General features: G+C 38.4%; 1 protein-coding gene across 6 annotated transcripts in view; it reads left to right on the forward strand.

The window, feature by feature from the left end:
• Rev3l (REV3 like, DNA directed polymerase zeta catalytic subunit) overlaps positions 1 to 18,098 on the forward strand; it is a 147,230-nt gene that overhangs the window by 119,466 nt on the left and 9,666 nt on the right. For 4 of the 6 annotated variants that reach the window (XM_031347765.1, XM_031347768.1, XM_031347764.1 and 1 more), the window contains 7 exons: positions 2,248 to 2,389; positions 2,762 to 3,006; positions 4,062 to 4,170; positions 7,905 to 8,111; positions 9,466 to 9,575; positions 13,804 to 13,918; positions 16,974 to 17,111. In XM_031347765.1, the coding sequence (XP_031203625.1) occupies positions 2,248 to 2,389; positions 2,762 to 3,006; positions 4,062 to 4,170; positions 7,905 to 8,111; positions 9,466 to 9,575; positions 13,804 to 13,918; positions 16,974 to 17,111 (1,066 nt within the window). Of the gene's footprint in view, positions 1 to 2,247; positions 2,390 to 2,761; positions 3,007 to 4,061; positions 4,171 to 7,904; positions 8,112 to 9,465; positions 9,576 to 11,256; positions 11,400 to 13,803; positions 13,919 to 16,973; positions 17,112 to 18,098 lie in introns of those variants that run through there. The other 2 variants (XR_004112322.1, XM_031347769.1) reach the window with 2 other exon arrangements.

Raw genomic sequence — 18,098 nt, forward strand, 5'->3', positions numbered from 1 at the left:
GTAGACCAGGCTGGCCTCAAACTCAGAATTCCGCCTGCCTCTGCCTCCCAAGTGCTGGGATTAAAGGCGTGCACCACCACCGCCCGGCCAGGAGAACACTCTTAAACAAATTGGCAGACATTCCACTCAGAGCCTAACTATCCATGTAAATGCCAATTAGATTTCTATTAGCTGATTATTTTTGCCAGTTATGGACTTCATATAAATGGAAATATTAGTAATCTGTTGCTTTCTGTTGGACTTCTATGATGAAATTCAATATAATTTTTTTTAACTTGTAACTTTTATGAGATTCAATATGTTGCATGTTGTTTGTTCTTACTTTTCAGTAATATTTAGTTATATGAAATACACAGTTTATTCATTTGACTCTTAATAGACACCAGTGTGGGTTGTAGCTACTATGAATAAAACTATTATAAATATGTACGCAATCTATGTGAACATATATTTTCATTTCTATAGTTGACATATTTCTGGGCCATATGGTTGGTTAGTGTCTGTTAACTTTCTCTGCTTCCTTTAGAAGTTCACCTACTGCAAATCTGCTGGGAAGAAATTATCCTAACCCTCACTTTTCAAAAGAAAGAAAGAAAAATACTTTTGACTGATATTTTACTCTCTCATTCTAGGCTTGAGTTTTGCTTCATTTCTTTCTTTCTTTCTTTCTCTCTTTCTTTCTTTCTTTCTCTCTTAGCCACTATAAAGATTTTGATTGCCTTTCCTTTCTGTCCTTCATTGTTTCTGATAAACCAACAGTAATTTACATTTTTCTAATTTGTCCAATTCATTTAATTTCTTCCTTCCTTCCTTCCTTCCTTCCTTCCTTCCTTCCTTCCTTCCTTCCTTTTATTCTTTCTTTTTTTCAAAGACAGAATCTCTGTACATAGCCTAGGGTAGCCTTGAACTGTAATGTAGCCCAGGATGACCACAAACTTGGAATTCTCTCTCAGTCTCTAAAGTGCAAGGATTAAAGTTGTACAAAACAGAAGTCGTCTCCTTGTTGCTTTGTGTAAGTCATAGAGTGGACCAGAGGGAGTGTGTTATTCGCTTCTCCTGGCCCAGCCATGGTCTTCAGAATGTCTTGTTTTCTGGGGCCTAGGCATGAGCTTTCTCAGCATTCCCCCAGTTTCTGGGTCCAGACAGGCTTTCTGTCTGTCGCCAGAGGCAAGCAGTGGTGCCCTGTGGCTTCCTTAGCAGCTGAGCTCCTGTGCTCAGGTCTGGGTCTGGGATAGGAAGTATCCTGACCCCTAGAGCTGCTGTTGTTCTGTTTAATGCCAGGTCTGTGTTGGCAGTGGTGCACACCAGACAGGAGAAGAAAAAAGAAAGGCAGGTGCCCAGTATTTAAAATAAGTACATTTGGCTTATTAAAATACAAGGGTGAACAGTGGTTAAGATGCAAAAGATGCCGCATTTAAAAACAACGTGTGTGTGAAAAAAACCCAATTTTATTGAAAATAGTTTTTAACTAGTGTATTCTGATTGTGGTTTCCTCTCTCCAGCTCCTCTCAGATCCTCCCCGCTTGCCCGCTTACCCACTTACCCACATCCACACTCATTCTCTCTCTCATGGTTTCTACTCGTCGTCCATTCCCTTTTGAGGAACCTCAGGGAAGTGATGTAGAACCACAGTAAGGGCCGGGCGGTGATGGTGCACACCTTTGATGCCAGCACTTGGGAAGCAGAGGAAGGTGGATATCTAAGTTCAAGGCCAACCTGGCCTACATAGTTATTTCCAGGATAGCCAGGACTACACAGAGTTGAAAAACAGAACAAAAGAAAACAGACAACAACAAAAAACTACAATAAGGACTAGGTTTTGGTTTTAAATCTTTACAGAGAAGTTGGGTTCTAGCTCAGTGACAGTTTAAGAAAATGTAAAATATAAACCCATAAATAACAATTATATTCAACTTAACACTAAAAACCATATTTGATGACTTATTTAGGGGTGGTATAAGTGTTGTAAACACATGTACTGCCACTTCTCGTTAGGTATTATCCAGGATTAAAAAAACCCTTTTTGCCAAGTGAAATAGAGAACTGGGCCTGGGTTATCAAAAAATCAGGGAAACTTTTGAAACAAATTACCTTATAGTTCCTTATCATAAGTACTACTTTAAATTTTATGTTACTACTGAGTTTTATTCCTTGAACTTTTCTGACATATTTATTCATGTTCATGTTGTGACTTCCCCTAAGTGTCCTCACTTTTCCTGTATTCATGTATGCATTCTCTTTTGACAGATGGAAAATGGTTGATCATTATGTTAGCCGTGTCCGTGGAAATCTCCAGATGTTAGAACAATTGGACCTAATAGGAAAAACCAGTGAAATGGCCAGACTTTTTGGCATTCAGTTTTTACATGTATTAACAAGAGGATCACAGGTAGAAATTTTTCTTGTACACTTTAAAGCTCTACATAAGTGAGATACTTGTTTTTGGCGTGATTGAAATGATTAGATTTTTTTAAACTTTGTATCTGTTTTCAGTACTTGAGTAATTGAATCTTGTAGTATCATTAGAATCACCCCCTTAGCAGCAAGGAAAGCAAGAAAGAAGATCCCCTTGTGGTTTACGTTTTTATAAGACTGGCATCTTCTAAGTCCGAATAGATGTTTTTAACATAAACATAAAGAATCTGGACATCGACCTTAGTGACACATCTGACTCAAAGTACTTAGATGTAGAAAACCATGCATGCGTACATCTGTGTGGACAGTCTATTTTTATTTAAACAGTATTCTTTTCTCCTTGCAGTACCGTGTGGAGTCAATGATGCTGCGTATTGCTAAACCAATGAACTATATTCCTGTGACACCTAGTGTTCAGCAGAGATCCCAAATGAGAGCCCCACAGTGTGTTCCCCTCATTATGGAACCTGAGTCTCGTTTCTATAGCAACTCTGTTCTTGTTCTGGATTTCCAGTCACTATATCCTTCAATTGTGATTGCATATAACTACTGCTTTTCCACTTGCCTTGGCCATGTAGAGAACTTGGGAAAGTAAGATTTGTTTCTTATATTTATAGCCACGTTATTGTACTTTATATGCATTAAGATTATAGGCTTTCTTCACCATCCTTAAGAATAAGATGAATTGGGATATGGCACAGTTAACCCATTTACTGCAATTGTCTTACAAGTGGACATTAATTGTGGTGTGATTAATTTGGTTTTGTAGATGGATGGCTCATGTGAAGAGGATCATGAGTAGAGAGAGATGAATCTTACATCCTTCTGTTTTATTCTTCATGAATATCAGTACTCGTCTTTAGAATAGGATTTATTTTTGTTAAATCAGTTTCCATTGCACTACTTTGAAACTAATGATTGCAGTTGTCAGTACCTCCTGTCTTAGAAACATGCTGTGATCTTTCAAAAGATTAGATTAACTCTTACAGTTTATTAATTCATATAAGTTAAACAAGAATAACATTTTAGATTTTCAAAGGAGTGGATGTTTTTGTTGATTACAAGAAATACAAAATCTTCTTTTTAATGATTTTGTGTACTTGAGACCATGTATTGTGATCCAGCTCTCTTTCATAGGAAACACTTGTGGAAACTGTATCATTTATCTTATCTTTTATTAAGAAGAAAATCTGAAGTTACTTTATACTTGAATTTTTCCTTAGGGAGTTTAATATAACATGATTATATGTTGAGTTGAAATTTTGTGTTTGAGTGTGTATTTAGTTATAAGTAGTAAAGAACTGCCACTTATGAAATGCTTCTTTGGTGGTGGCACACGCCTTTAATCCCAGCACTTGGGAGGCAGAGGCAGGCGGATCTCTGAGTTCAAGGCCAGCCTGATCTACAGAGCGAGTTCCAGGACAGCCAGGGCTACACAGAAAAGAGAAGAAAAGAAAGAAAAGAAAAAAAGAAATGCTTCTTTTTATAAATCATACATATATGAAGAATTTGTTAATATACCAAGTAACCACATTGCTAGTTACATGATTTCATGTTTTCATGTCTAAAAGAGAAGTTGTGATTAAATTTTAAAAATGTCTAAAAGCTCTGAGAAAGTCTCTGCTTAATATCTTCTTTCTTAACAGGTATGATGAGTTCAAATTTGGCTGTACCTCTCTAAGAGTACCTCCAGATTTACTTTACCAAATTAGGCATGACATCACAGTGTCCCCCAATGGAGTAGCTTTCGTCAAGGTAATGCTGGCTTATAAACGAAAGGAGTCAACTGTGGCTTACCTTTAAGGGAGCAAGTAGTGGGTGAGGTAGTGTCGGCACATAAAGCTATATTACTTGAAGACTTTTTCTCTCATAAAACCAAAGACAGAATCTTTGGGGAAATCATTTTGAAGAAAAATACCCATCTCGCTTTGGTTAACCTTAAATGTAAACTATTTTAATTCCTACATTGTAACTAATGAGCTATTGAGGGAAATGTGCATCTCCAGCATCTGCCTTCTATAGAATCTGGCAGACGTGCTCAGAATCTGATGGTCAAAGGTGTTAGCTGGTAAAAAAGTGTAATTGCTTTAATGTATACATCCTACAGCTGTTTCACATTATTTTAAATAAAATTGATACTATCTTAGATTTAATGAAGTTAATATATTTAATGATTACATTCTTAAAAAGCATTCAAACTAACAAGATCCCTTTATTTTCTATATACTTTCTCCTCAAGAAAAACTGAAAAAACTATTCTAATTGAATAAAGAAAATAGATTTCAAAACTTGTATTACCTCTTATATGCCAACTTCATTTCTTCTCAATTTCCCTAGCAGTGAGTTGATGTATAAACAGGTATGAATGGTGCTTGATGGAACAGGCAGACCCCACCAACCCTCCAATTCATTCTGGTGTACTTATCAAAAACATCATTCTCTACCAATTAAGATATGGTATTGAACTTTAATTACAATTCAGATGTGAAGAAAATTTTTAGCAGTACGCTCATGGTATATTCCTTTCTTAGAGTTTTTTGGAATAGAATATCTCCAGGTTTTGGTGTAGGTAAAGTTGGAGAAATTGGAATTGATTTGTTTTGATGTTTTTTTTTCTCCCATGTTTAAAAAAATCCATTTTAAAATAACATTTCTACGTATTTGATCATGGTTCTTTTTATATTATGTCTTAAAATATTATGCCTCAATGAGAAAGAAATCAGGAAAACAATCCTATTCTTAATAGGGGAATGGAACCCTGGGAATAAACTTCATCAAAGAAGTGAAAGGCCACAACAATAAAAATTGCACAGCAGTGAGCAGGACATGGTGGTGCATGCTTTTAATCCCAGCACTAAGGAGGCCGAGGTGGGCAGGTATCTATGAGTTCAAGCTAGCTCGGTATATAGAACTCGTTCCAGTACAGCCAGGGCTACATTGTGAGACCCTATCTAAGAAATAAAAATTATGACACACTGAAGAAAGAAATAGAAGAACAGCAAGATGGGAAAACATCACTGTATGAGAGAGTTAATATTGTTAAAATAAATAATGTCAACATTGAACTACATAATGCAGTCCCTACGAAGGTCATAGTTTCTATAACTTTCACAAAACTGGAAGAAAAACAAACAAACCTAAAAGTCTTATGGAAACACAAATGATATTAAATAGCAAAATTCAATCCTAAGCAAAAAGAGTAACGATGGAGGGAAGGCCTCTGAATACCTAATATCAAATATACTAATAAAGCCAGAGTAAGAAAAACCTGAAAGGATAGGATTAGCATAAGAAGGACACAGAGCAGTTGAATCAAATAGGTAACCTAGAAGTAAACCTGTTTGTCTAAACCATCTTATTCTTGACAAAACTGCCAAAATATATATAGGAAGAAAGTCACGTCAACAAATGATGTTAGGAATGCTGATTATCCATATGTAGAAGACTGAAACTAGAACCCTCGACCTTTCAATATAGAAGTCATCTAAAGGGCCAGAGATACAGCTTCAGTGCTTAAAAGCACTGGCTGCTACTTGGTTTCAATTCCTAGGACCCATCTAGTTTACAACTGCTTGCACTCCAGTTCCAGGGGATCTGATGACCTCCTCTTGGCTCTCTCTGCACCAGGTGCACACATTGTGCTCAGACAGATAGACAGGTAACAGTTTCCTGAGTAGGCCCAAACCTTGAATTAACAAATGGGATGCCAAGGCTTCTTACAGCAAAGTACATAGTCAGGATTAATCACAACTAAAGATACAGCCTGCAACAGGATGTGTCCACAATATGTAAAGGACTCAAGGAATCTCATACCAGATGAACACATAATCCAGTCAGTAAATATCTTTGTGTGTGTGTGTGATCACAAAGAAATAGCAGTGGCCAAAGAACAATGAAAAGGTGCCAGGTGTCTGTAGCCATCAGGAAGTGTAAGTCAGACTCTTAAGACTTCCTCGCCACAGTGAATGAGGCTCTTGTCCAGAAAATAAAAGAGGCCAACATGTATGAGAGCAGAAGGAGCCTGTTCTCCACAGCTGGGTAGGAGGCTCAATTACATGGCTGCTGTGGAAATGCCACAACGGCCTCTGGAGTCCAGCATCGCTGTTTCGAATAGGCCAGAAAGTCAGCACACGAAAGAGATTCCTGTTTATTGCTCCACTGCTCACAACAGCTAAGTCCTGGCATCAGCCTGGACCCCCACCTTATCAATAGATAAGTGGATAAAAAGTGTGCTATGTATATGCAGTAAAGTAGTATTTGCCCATAATGAATAGTAAAGCATGTCATTTGCAGGGAAATGAATGGGAACTGAAACACAAACAATTGTGCTTTGTTGTATGTGGGAAGTAGGGGCTTGTAGGAGAGCAGCGGAAAGCAGCATCTACTAGGGAGGGCCAAGGGGAGGAGGGTGTACAGAGGACGGAGGGAGGGCGATAACCGATATAGTAATAATATAGTAGTATATAAGTATAAAGGTTTTCACAGTTGATGTGAACTAATAATTAGAGGTTTATAAATGATAAAACAAAGGGAGAGTTGGGCTGACTTTAAAGGTACACCAAATGAATTAGAGGCTGACCTACATTTCGTGTCACGTGTGTGGGTGTTTTCTTAAGCTCCCTTCAATAGCATCTTAAAAACCCCATTTACATTTTGACCTAGTATGTAAAGCTTAAAAAGAATAAAATTTTTTAATATTCAAAAATGTGATTATCCTATAACTGGGTTTTTAATTGTTCAGTTTGACATGCGTTATTTTGCACGTGTCTGTGAATCATCAGTTAATACTGTTTTGTGGTTTTTATTCCTACCAGAGTTCTCATAAATCCTCCCTAGTCTTGATTAATACAAATGATTTTTTTTTTTTTTTTTGGCAACAACAAATGTTATCACTTCATTATTCATCCCCTCTTCCAGATTGCTAATAAATGTAGGCCGGAGGGGATGGCTTAGTGCTCTAAGCATCAGATTTGAAATACCTAGAGTCCCTGGAACTGCAGGTTTGAATGTCAGCAGAGTCAACCCAGCTCATCACTTCCAAGGTAGAGAAATGGAGTTCCATGCAGAGCACTGTGTGGGGTCACTAGGGTGAGCGCTTTAAAAACAAGGCCCATGTGTCTTTCTAGAAGGATGGGGGTCTCGATCAAAGTTTGGACAGCATTTCCCTCTGAGTTTGTTGTATGGCTAGCTATGTGCTAGTTGACATCCTGCTTCCGGAGTTCTCAGAGCTCCTAGAGAAGCGCTGCATTCGATTTTTAAACGGTACCAGAACCTTGTAGAAGAAAACCTCTCTTCAACAGAAGCAAACTGTGCTGATTGTGAATGGCAGCTCCCAATCCTTGGTTCTTCTGTTAGTAGCATGTTCTGTTTATGCCGACAGTTGGCTGCTGTTATGCTTGTCTCCTTCTTAGTTACCGAAATCTGTGTGCATGCGTATGTGAGTGAGGAACTTTATACATTCTTCCTTTTTCTCTCCTTTATAATAATAGCCTTCTGTACGCAAGGGTGTCCTACCAAGAATGCTTGAAGAAATTTTGAAGACTAGATTCATGGTAAAGCAGTCAATGAAGGCTTACAAGCAAGACAGGGCCCTGTCACGAATGCTCAATGCCCGCCAGCTGGGACTAAAGCTGATAGCAAATGTCACATTTGGCTATACATCTGCTAACTTCTCTGGGAGAATGCCATGTATTGAGGTAACACATTTAATAAGAGAGTATTTATTGAAGTATTTTGCTTTGTTATTAAACTTTAGCCTTAAAAGTGTCATTTTCCTGACGTACTAGTTTTTCTTAAATTGGGTCTGTAAATGTGCATCTTATTTCAATAATAATTTTTAAATTATATACATATTTTCACATTTACTAGCATAAGGTTCCAGTGCCCAGTTTATAACAGTGTTTACAGTAATTTTGATACTAAATAATTCCTTTTAGTTTCGTTGTTTTGTTTTGATTTTTCAAGACAGGATTTCTCTGGGTAGCCCTAGGCTATCTGATCTATAGACCAGGCTGACCTAGAACTCAGAAATCTGCCTTCCTCTCCCTCCCTGTGCTGGGATTAAAGGTGTGTGCCACCATGACTGGCTCCTTTTAAAGAAAATCATTCCATGGTCTGGAGAAATGATTCAGTCAGTAAAGTGCCTACTGTATAAACATGAGGGACCCACACAAGATGTCGGAAGCAGCAACTTGTTACCTGTGGTCCGAGTGGCTGTGGCAGGAGGATCCCTGGAGCTCGCTGGCCCTTACTGACTAGTCTAACTGCATAAACTCTGGCTTCCATGGAAGTCCTTGTCTCAAAAAGGTAGAAAATAATTGAATAAGACACCTAATGTCAATCCCTGGCCACGGCACAGACATGTCTTGTGTACATTATATATACATGCAACAGCTCACAATTGTGTACGTTTTAACAAAAATTATGTATAATCAGTCTCAGAGATTTAATTTCAGCACTTAAATACATTATCATAAACAGAAATTTTTTGAAATTTAGGTGGAAAATAGGGTAGTACACCTACCTTCTACTTGGACCCAACACACAGTAATTTGTACCTTGGTTGGTTGTATGAATATAAAGGACGGGCTTTGAAAGCCAGATGTGGTGATGCATGCCTTTAATCCCAGCACTTGAGAGTCAGTGGCAGGAAGATTTCTGTGAGTTCAAGGCCAATCTGGTCTTGGAAACAGTGGAAAGTTCCAGGACTGCCCGGGCTGTTACATAGAGAAACCTTGTCTCTAGAAAACAAAACAAACAAACAATAATTTGAGCTTTGAATGCACAGGCGTATTCTTTCAAGAATCAAACGTACCTATGTACCTCGTAGAAATGTGCAGTCCTTCTTTCTTCCTGATAGATTCAAAGGCAATTCTGCAGTCATCAATTCTGTTAAGTTCACTTTTTAACTATGTGATGTATTGGTAATTATTTTTTTGTATTATTTCATTTTTTAAAATATATAATAATTAAGATTTTAGTATTATTAAAATCTGTTGACTCTTACTGAGCTATGTTAAATCATTTCCAATGCATTTGTATCATCAACAGGTTGGCGATAGCATTGTTCATAAAGCCAGAGAGACCTTGGAACGAGCAATTAAACTAGTGAATGATACCAAGAAATGGGGTGCTAGGGTTGTTTATGGTGATACTGACAGGTAATGAATTTAGGGGGTTGTATTTGGGTTTGGGGTGTTGGTTTGGGGGTGGGGGGTTTTCTTGTTAATTTCTTGTTTTGTTTGCATTTATTCATATTTTCTTTTTGGTGTTTGAAATAGCTTAGAGGAAATCCTTTTAAATAATACTCGTACATCAGTGTTGTTGTCCATATGACCTTTTGGTTGAATAATTCTTCTGAGTCTCTGTATTTAAGTCCCTTAAAGAAATAGTAGAAGCAGCAGCAGCAGCAGACAAGTGTAGTCTAGGGAGATGGCTCAACATGGCAGTTGCTACACTCCCATGAAGACCTGAATTTGGATTGATAGCACCCATATTAAAAGCTAGACATGGACACATGGGTAACCCCAGCCGTAAGGAGGACAAAGACAAGCATATCTCTGGTTTCCTGGCTGCTACCATTGCAGGAAAACCAGAAAAGATGGTGAGAGACCCTGTCTTAAGAATAAGGTGGAAAACAATAAAAAGGGGCACTCTCTGTCGTACTCTTTCCTAGATAAGTGCCTGCATACATGTACACACAGACACACACACACACATATGTGAACTTAAAAGGCATTGTCAAAGCCTTAAGCTGTTAAATTTTTATGAAATCTGTTGACCTTCTAAGAGAAGCAGACAGGCAAATGCAGTTACCCAGTTGATCCCAGCGAATGGGTGGCTTTTGAACCCTGGATCGCTAACACCTGCCTGCTTGCTTTGTTACTTATTCTACTATTTTTCAGGGCCCCATTATTTCTATAACATTTTATTCGTAAGGCACCTTGAAATCCTTGAAATGGTTTTCACATTTGGAGTCACATTGTGTTCATGCTTGAAGCACCTGCCTCAGCTCCTCTGTCACTATCTGGTACAGCAGAGCAGCAGGAGACAGGGTCCCTAATTAGTGAAGGTAACCTGTAAGTGACCCTTAAGCAGTCTTCAGTCTTGCAGTCCTCTAAAATGTCTATAAAATCAACCCCATATTAATGCTAAGTGAGCTCTTGTTGCCGTAGCCACTTCTCCATGACTATCAGGCAGAGAGAGCTTGGTTTCTCCCAAGCTCTGTCAGTATTATCTAATGTCCCTCCTACTTTGTCTTTGGTCAGTTCACTACTCAACTAAAATTCTGCTTGGTAGTCTATCAAAATAAGTTACTAAAACAAACTTCGTTATCTTATAATTCTTTGCAAAATTAGTAGAAAAGTGAAAAACTTTTAATATTTAAACTTTCTTTTAACCCAGAGTGTATACGTGTTGGTTGTTAACACATAGAATCATAAGTTAACATGATTTTTATTGCATGTTATCTACCATTTAAGATCTCTTGAATTGAAACAAGCCACAGGTAGTGGTGCACACACACCTTTAGTCCCAGCACTGTAGGAGCAGAGGCAGATGACTCTCTGTGAGTTTAAGTCCAGCCTGCTCTACATAGAGTTCCAGACCAGCCAGAACTATACAGTGAGACCCTTTAAAACGAACATATAAACATTTTAAAAATTGAAAAATAATTTCAAACAAAGTCCAATACTCACAGGCTCTCAGAACAAAAGAGAAGTTATTATTTAGGCTGGCAGTTCACAACCCTAGGTAAGAAGTTATCACTAGCTAGTCAGTAATTGAGACATAAATGTGAACTCCATGTTTTGATTCTTAGCAAGTGCTTTTTCTATATATCAGATTTCACAGGAATATTGAGATTCCAATCAGTGAAATGTATGGACAATATCACTTTGGCCATCATTCATTACTTGATCTGTGCAAGGACAATTCATTTAGAATATGCATTCTAACAAGAACAGTAGCACCCCAGCAGAGTACAAGTAAGTTATTAGAAGTACAAAAGGTTCCCAAAATATGTCTTTCTTAATAATTACTTTCATTAAAAATAAGTAATTTTTTCTTTGGGATGATAATTATGATAAAAGGTTGAAAAAACTGCCTTAGAAGTAATAAATAATGCTTGGCAGAGTGGAAAAGAGATCTAACCCAAAAGGATCTAAAATTGTCTAGCTATAGTTGATTAACATGGCCCATCACAGTTCTCTCAGCTGACTGCCGCAGCTCCCTCATCAGTGGAATGAAGGGGTTTGGTAACTGCTGATGAGTGACCACTGCTTGCCTCAGCTTCAAGGATCCTGATTCATAAAGAATCCTGGGTCCCATCTGCAGAGGGCTGAGGAGGACGCTGTCCTATCACCAGAGCAGTTTAGTATCACTACCCACTTAAGTGTAATTAATAGGAACACTAAGAATTACCATGGTTCAAACCATTACTTCATATGGTAATGGTTCTCATATTTATTCCATCTGGATGGATTTTACCTGCTCTTGTTAGTGACAAGAGCTACTTATAAGGGTAATTCATAGTCGGTGTAGGGATTGACTTCCAGTAAGAATGTATATATACTTACAGGGTAGGGGAGTGAAATCAGAATCTCTTGGGAAATTCATCAGACCATAATTAAGAAAGTCCTCTTAGGCAGCATTTATATCTCCAGCTACTCCTAGTACGTATACTAATTAATATTCTAAATGTGTTCTTGAACCTCTTAACCTAAAGATGAATGTTATTTAAATGTTATGTAAAAGTACGGTGACAACAGAATCTGATGTAAGACTTTTCACCAGGTGTGGCAGAGGCAGGAGAATTACTCCAAGTTCTAGGTTTAGTGGGTTGTATAGTGAGCTCCAGACGAGACATGCCTGACTAGAAAAAGGCCATCTCACAAGCAATAGTGACAAGAAAGACACCTTTTCCTTTCTAGACTAGTCTTCTCTTACTATCACTAAAACTTCTCATTCATCTAAGCCAGTTCTCCAGATCAAATTAGCCATCACAGTATATCCACTAACAAGCCCATTAATACTCTTAGGTAAAACCTCAGATACATAATAACTCTCAGAGTATAGTGAGTGTGCTCGCATGTGTCTGTACGTACACAAACTACACATATCTAGGTTTGTACTCCTGACCCAAGAGGAGTCACTTTCTATTACTGTAGATTAGTTTTATTTTTTCAAGTATTTTATATAAATGGAATTATACAGTATATGCTTTCTTACATCTGGTTCTGAAGAGTGAGCACTCTAGGAGACAGATGTGGAGGAAATTAGAGAACATAAAGGTGAGTGCTATTCCAGATGTGTGTGTGTCATGCTGTAGTCACTTGACCCATCTGGTATTCTCTCTCTCTCTCTCTCTCTCTCTCTCTCTCTCTTTCACACACACACACACACACACACACACACACACACACACACACACACAGAGGTAACAAAAGTGTACAGCATGATGTGACTACTTTATATAAAAGTATAAGAGCCTAATGAGCTGGCCGCCACTCTAGCCAAGCTACAGCACATTTCTATTCCCCGGCCAGGACCCCACGCAGCCCCACCTCTGATGTCTGTCACCATTGCTGAATTTTACTTGTTCCCAAATATATGTATATGTGCATCTTGTTTTTAACATGCTCATATTCATCACTGCAACTGAAAAACTTAAAAGTAATAACCTTTCATAATAAAAATAGTTTGGTCATTTATTAAACACACCCTTAGCATAAAAACCAGCAATCCCACTTCAGTATGTTTACCTAAAAAAAGGAAAAAGGATGTCCATGCAAAAATGTGATTATAAATCTTCTTTGGAACTTTATTCATTAGAGTCAAATGAATAGATAAAAAGTTTATATATTCATACAGTGAAATACCCAATCATAAAAAGGAGCTAGCTATCCCAACATCATAGGTGACTCGCAGATATCCAGAGTGAAAGAAGTCAGACCCAATAGAGTATGTATGGCATAGTTCCATTTATACAAAATTCTTGAAAAAAACAAAATTAATCTGTAGTAACAGAAAGCCAATCATGTGTTAGTCCTGGGGCAGGAGTACAGTTTTAAAAGACTTTTTTTGATTGACTTAACTGCACCATACACAACCTTAGATGTCCAGAGATCATCCTGAGACCTTCTTGGCAGCTTCAGTGTCTGAATTTTAGTTGGAGCTGAGCCTCTCAGAGCTGTAACAAGGTATACGATAAGTATTCAAGGGGAGGAGTTAGTTAGACAGGAAAGCCTTGATAGAAAGCAACTTAAGAACAGTCAGGGTGAAGCGGTCGGCCGTGCTCTAGGCTGGCTATTAGCCGGGAAGTAGCTCTTGATGAGCAGCTCTTGTTCTCGCGTGACTTCCGCATCGCCTGCTGTCTTTTCAATCTCTCAGTATGTTTGTGCTACTGAAGGGAGCCACCAAGGAGCAGTCTTTTAAGATTGGCCAGGAGATTGCTGAGGCCGTGACTGCTGCGAATCCTCGGCCGGTGAAACTGAAGTTTGAAAAGGTAAGGGAGGAACGTGTTGGTAGTCAGGCAGAGCTTGCATGCAGTCTTAGATGTTTTTGACCTACTCAGCGGTCTCTGGCTCTATAAATATGTTGAATATTAAAGTTCTTAGTTTTATATGATCTCTCAGTTTGGAAGCGTTCTATGTGTATACTTGTGTGTGCTTGGTTCACTTGGTTTGGTTTGTGTGTGTGGTGTCGTGGGTGTGAAGTCAGGGCTTAGTTTATACTAACAAGACTGCCACTGAGCTGTAGCCACCAGGCCTCCCGATTCCTGATTTTTTTTTTTTTCAATACTGTCTTAAAATGTGAGAAGATGGTTTCATTTACTTTTGCTGTAAAACAGGCAACTCCGAACTTAATGCCATAAGACAGCCATCACATCAGCAGGTTTTTCAGTTTCAGGAGTTTAGAAAAGCTACGTCAACGTAATTCATCTCACCTTCACATTTTCCAGACCCTCAGCTGAGGAGCTGCAAAAGTTGACTGTGACCTCAGCAGTCAGCAAGTCAGGGCTAACATCACCTGACACTTGCCGGAGCCCATGGACTGCTGTAATCCCAGCTCTTGGGACTGCAGCAGTCGGGTAGAGCTACACGTTTGAGGCCACCCAGGCTACATATCAATATTTGCTTTTGTTGTTTTAATTAGTAAAACTAAAATAGGGTTGGTAAAGTGTTTGCCATGTAAACATTAAGACCTGATTTATGATCCCCACATAAAAAAAGCCAGGAGTGGTGAAGCACACTGTAGTCCTGGCCCTCAGGCAGTAGAGACAGGAGGATCTCAGGGCGCATGCTAGCTACCTTACTTTAGTCTTGAGCCACAGGTCCTAGTGTGAGACTTCTGTCTCAGAAACAAACAGGTCATTGAGGCCTGATAGTCAAGGTTGTCCTCTGGCCTTGACACCTAAAGGCACACAAATTCCCACACCTATACACACCTGCACACACTAACTTAGATTTTTGAAATATTTTCTAAAAGACAAAAATAGTGTATAAAATTAATACAATTACTTCTTCCTTAAGTGGTTGATAGAATTAATTAGCCATTTGGTAGCAGAATTTTATCTAGAGGAAGATTAATTTAAAGTAGGATATCTTTAAAGCTACTGCACTTCCCCAGTTTTCTTCCTTGCCTGTTTTAGTGATGTCTGGTCACCACGGCTTCTCTTTCTTTTACGATGTCTTGTTAGTTGGCAGGAATCCTTCATGTTTCTTCATTGCTTTAGGATCTGCATGGTTTTCGGTGGCGTCCTGTCATTATGATAATTGGTAATCTGTGGGTTGTTTTTCTTCATTCTAGCTCCATATTTATTGCTTTATTGTACTTTTTTTTATAAAAAAAAAAACTACTTTGGAAACTTGCACTGTCAGTCTGCTTACTGTGTGCTTAGTTTGCTTTGTTTTCTAGACTCTTAATTTGTAAATATGATTCACTGATTCTCTAATCTGTTATAAACTTCAAAATATATAATAATTTCTGCCTAACCCTGTGATAACGACCCATAGGTTATTTAGAAATGTGCTCATTTCTAATCGTAAGAGGCCCTGCATTAGAGGGTTAATTTGGTGGCATTATGTCAAAGAATATACTTTGTATGATTTCAGTGGCCCATAAAGTTGTTGGAATTTGTTTCTTCGATATAGTCTGCCTTTGTAAATATTTCATGTGACCTTGAAATGCTGTGTTTTTTCTGGTCAGTGGCTAGAGTGCGCTAGGAAGTGTTGCTCAGGCTTTCATGGCTGTGCTGTGAAAGTCTGCCTGCTCTCACTGCGGTGAGGATGCTGCAGGCTCCACTCCGGTCGTGGACTTGCCTTCGTTCACTGCAGTGCTGGCAGGTTTTATCCTTACTTTATTACAATATCCTTTGTATTGAGTGAAAACAACTTTTTTCACCTTTCTTTTGTTAATTTTAGTGAGTAACGTTCTAGTTTTTAGTTTGTTTTTTTAACTTTTCCGAGCCCTTATGTTTAAATAGATTTCCAATAGATCTTAGAATAATTTCATTTTTTTATTCATTCTGGTCATTTCTACCTTTTAGTTGAAATATTAACGCCACTTAATGTGTTTGTCAATAAAGCTTAGGCATTCCATATAAGCATGTTTTATTAGCATGCTAACCATGGCAAACAAAGTTTTTACTTTTAGATTAAGAAAAAATAAATAGGCCAGACATAAATGGCACATGCCTGGAGCTGCTCTGGAGGCTGCCAAAGGAGAACTTAAGCCTAGAAAATTCAAAGCTACTCTGCAAAAATAGACTGTATTTTTAAAAAGAAAAATAAGAACTGTTAAATGAGGAATTTTTTGGAGGGGAGCTTAAGGGGAAGAAAAAGGATAAATTTTATAATATAATTTCAAGTAAAAGGATTTATCCTAAAGATTATATCGTGTAAGGTGTAAGGTGACTTACTGTAGCTAACTGCCTACAGCTGGAAAGCGTCCTCAGTGTCCTGAGGTGGGTACTCAGCGACCTCTCCACCTGAGGTGGGTACTCAGTGACCTCACCATACTGCCTTTCTACCATGCACTTCTCTGTAGCTCCAAGACAGATGGTGAGCCTTCCACATTCTAATGGCATGCTCTCCCTAGAAAGCTATTGACTTAAATAGACAAAGTGCAAAGCAGTGTATATGGTAAGCTTCCAGTGTAGGGAGAAGACTAGAATGTTAGGTGCATGTGTTTGCAGAGAATCTTCAGACAGATCCAGAGGAGGCCAGTAAGGGTGCGCCTCTAGGAACTCTTCATGGCTTATTCTTAGAACTTAGCTTTGAGCTGTCTCTAAGGATAAAGTAATTTAAAGTTAATATATGATCAGTGGCTTTTGAGAAACAATTTCAGTTGAAGTAGAAGCAAGTTAGTGCAGAAAGGGGTGGATTTTAAGAAGTAATAGCAATTTTTTCTGTGTGCTTTTGAATTCCAGGTTTTAGATAGGAATTCATTGGGAATGTTTACATATTTTATAATGACATCTGAATACAGAGAATAATAACAGAAAATTCGTCCCAGTGGGGGAAGTGATTACTGTGAGCCATTTGTCCATTTTACTACAGGTGTATTTGCCCTGTGTTTTGCAAACAAAGAAGAGATATGTGGGTTACATGTATGAAACCCTGGATCAGAAGGACCCAGTATTTGATGCGAAAGGAATAGAGACAGTCAGAAGAGACTCTTGCCCTGCCGTTTCTAAGGTGAGTCCTGTGTGTGTTGTCTTCAGCAGTGAGAGACAAGCTGCTACAGACTCTGGCTCAGATGTAGCCAGCCCTAGGCATACATCTAGTTAAAGAACTGTGTCTCACACAATTACACGGAAATACCGGAGAAGCATGATTTTTGAAAATTTTGTTTTTAATTGGAGACTGTTTTACTTTAGTGTATAGCTTCTGACTACTTCCCATACCTTCTATCAATATTTCTATCAAAATTATGAGTTTCTTGGCCACATTGCCTTTGAAGATAACTTTGAGGATAGCTTCTCACATAACAGTCCTCAAGAAGTGGGGAGCAGGGTGCAGAGGAGGAGCTGTCGGACTCCTCCAAGAAGTGGGGAGCAGGGTGCAGAGGAGGAGTTGTCGGACTCCTCCAAGAAGTGGGGAGCAGGGTGCAGAGGAGGAGCTGTGGGCCTCCTCCAGGAGGCTCATTCATCCCAGATTGACTGAAAGTCCACCGTCAGCCCGCTGCATGCTGGACCATGCTATATCTGAAATACTTGCAATACAGAAACTCCATCACGTACCTGCACTATTAAAATAGGCAGAGGCTGACTCTTTTAAATTTTATTGACTCATTGGTGATATTTACAGTTCTCATTTTTTTCCTTAGCTAAATTGGATTCTTCAGTACATAACAAGATTTGCCATGTTTCTTGTTCTCCAGATGCTTTGACTGTTTAAGAAAAACAATTTTATGTTTTCCTCACATAACAAATGTTTCTTCTGAATATCATTCCAATATAATTTTTCTCACACTATGTGATATTCTAAGAAATTAACAACCTATGTAAAGTCTCAGATACTTCCCCATTTCTAATCGTTTTTATTATCTAATCACAAGATCAAGCATGGGCATGTGTGTGTGTCTGTGTGTGTGTGTGTGTGTTTCCAGTACCTGATAGCTTTTTAAAGAAAACTTAACAATAACAGAAACACACTGGGAGCTATTTTATCTTTTCTGCATGT

This window comes from Mastomys coucha, unplaced genomic scaffold, assembly GCF_008632895.1.
Source record: "Mastomys coucha isolate ucsf_1 unplaced genomic scaffold, UCSF_Mcou_1 pScaffold3, whole genome shotgun sequence".
NCBI lineage: Eukaryota > Metazoa > Chordata > Mammalia > Rodentia > Muridae > Mastomys > Mastomys coucha.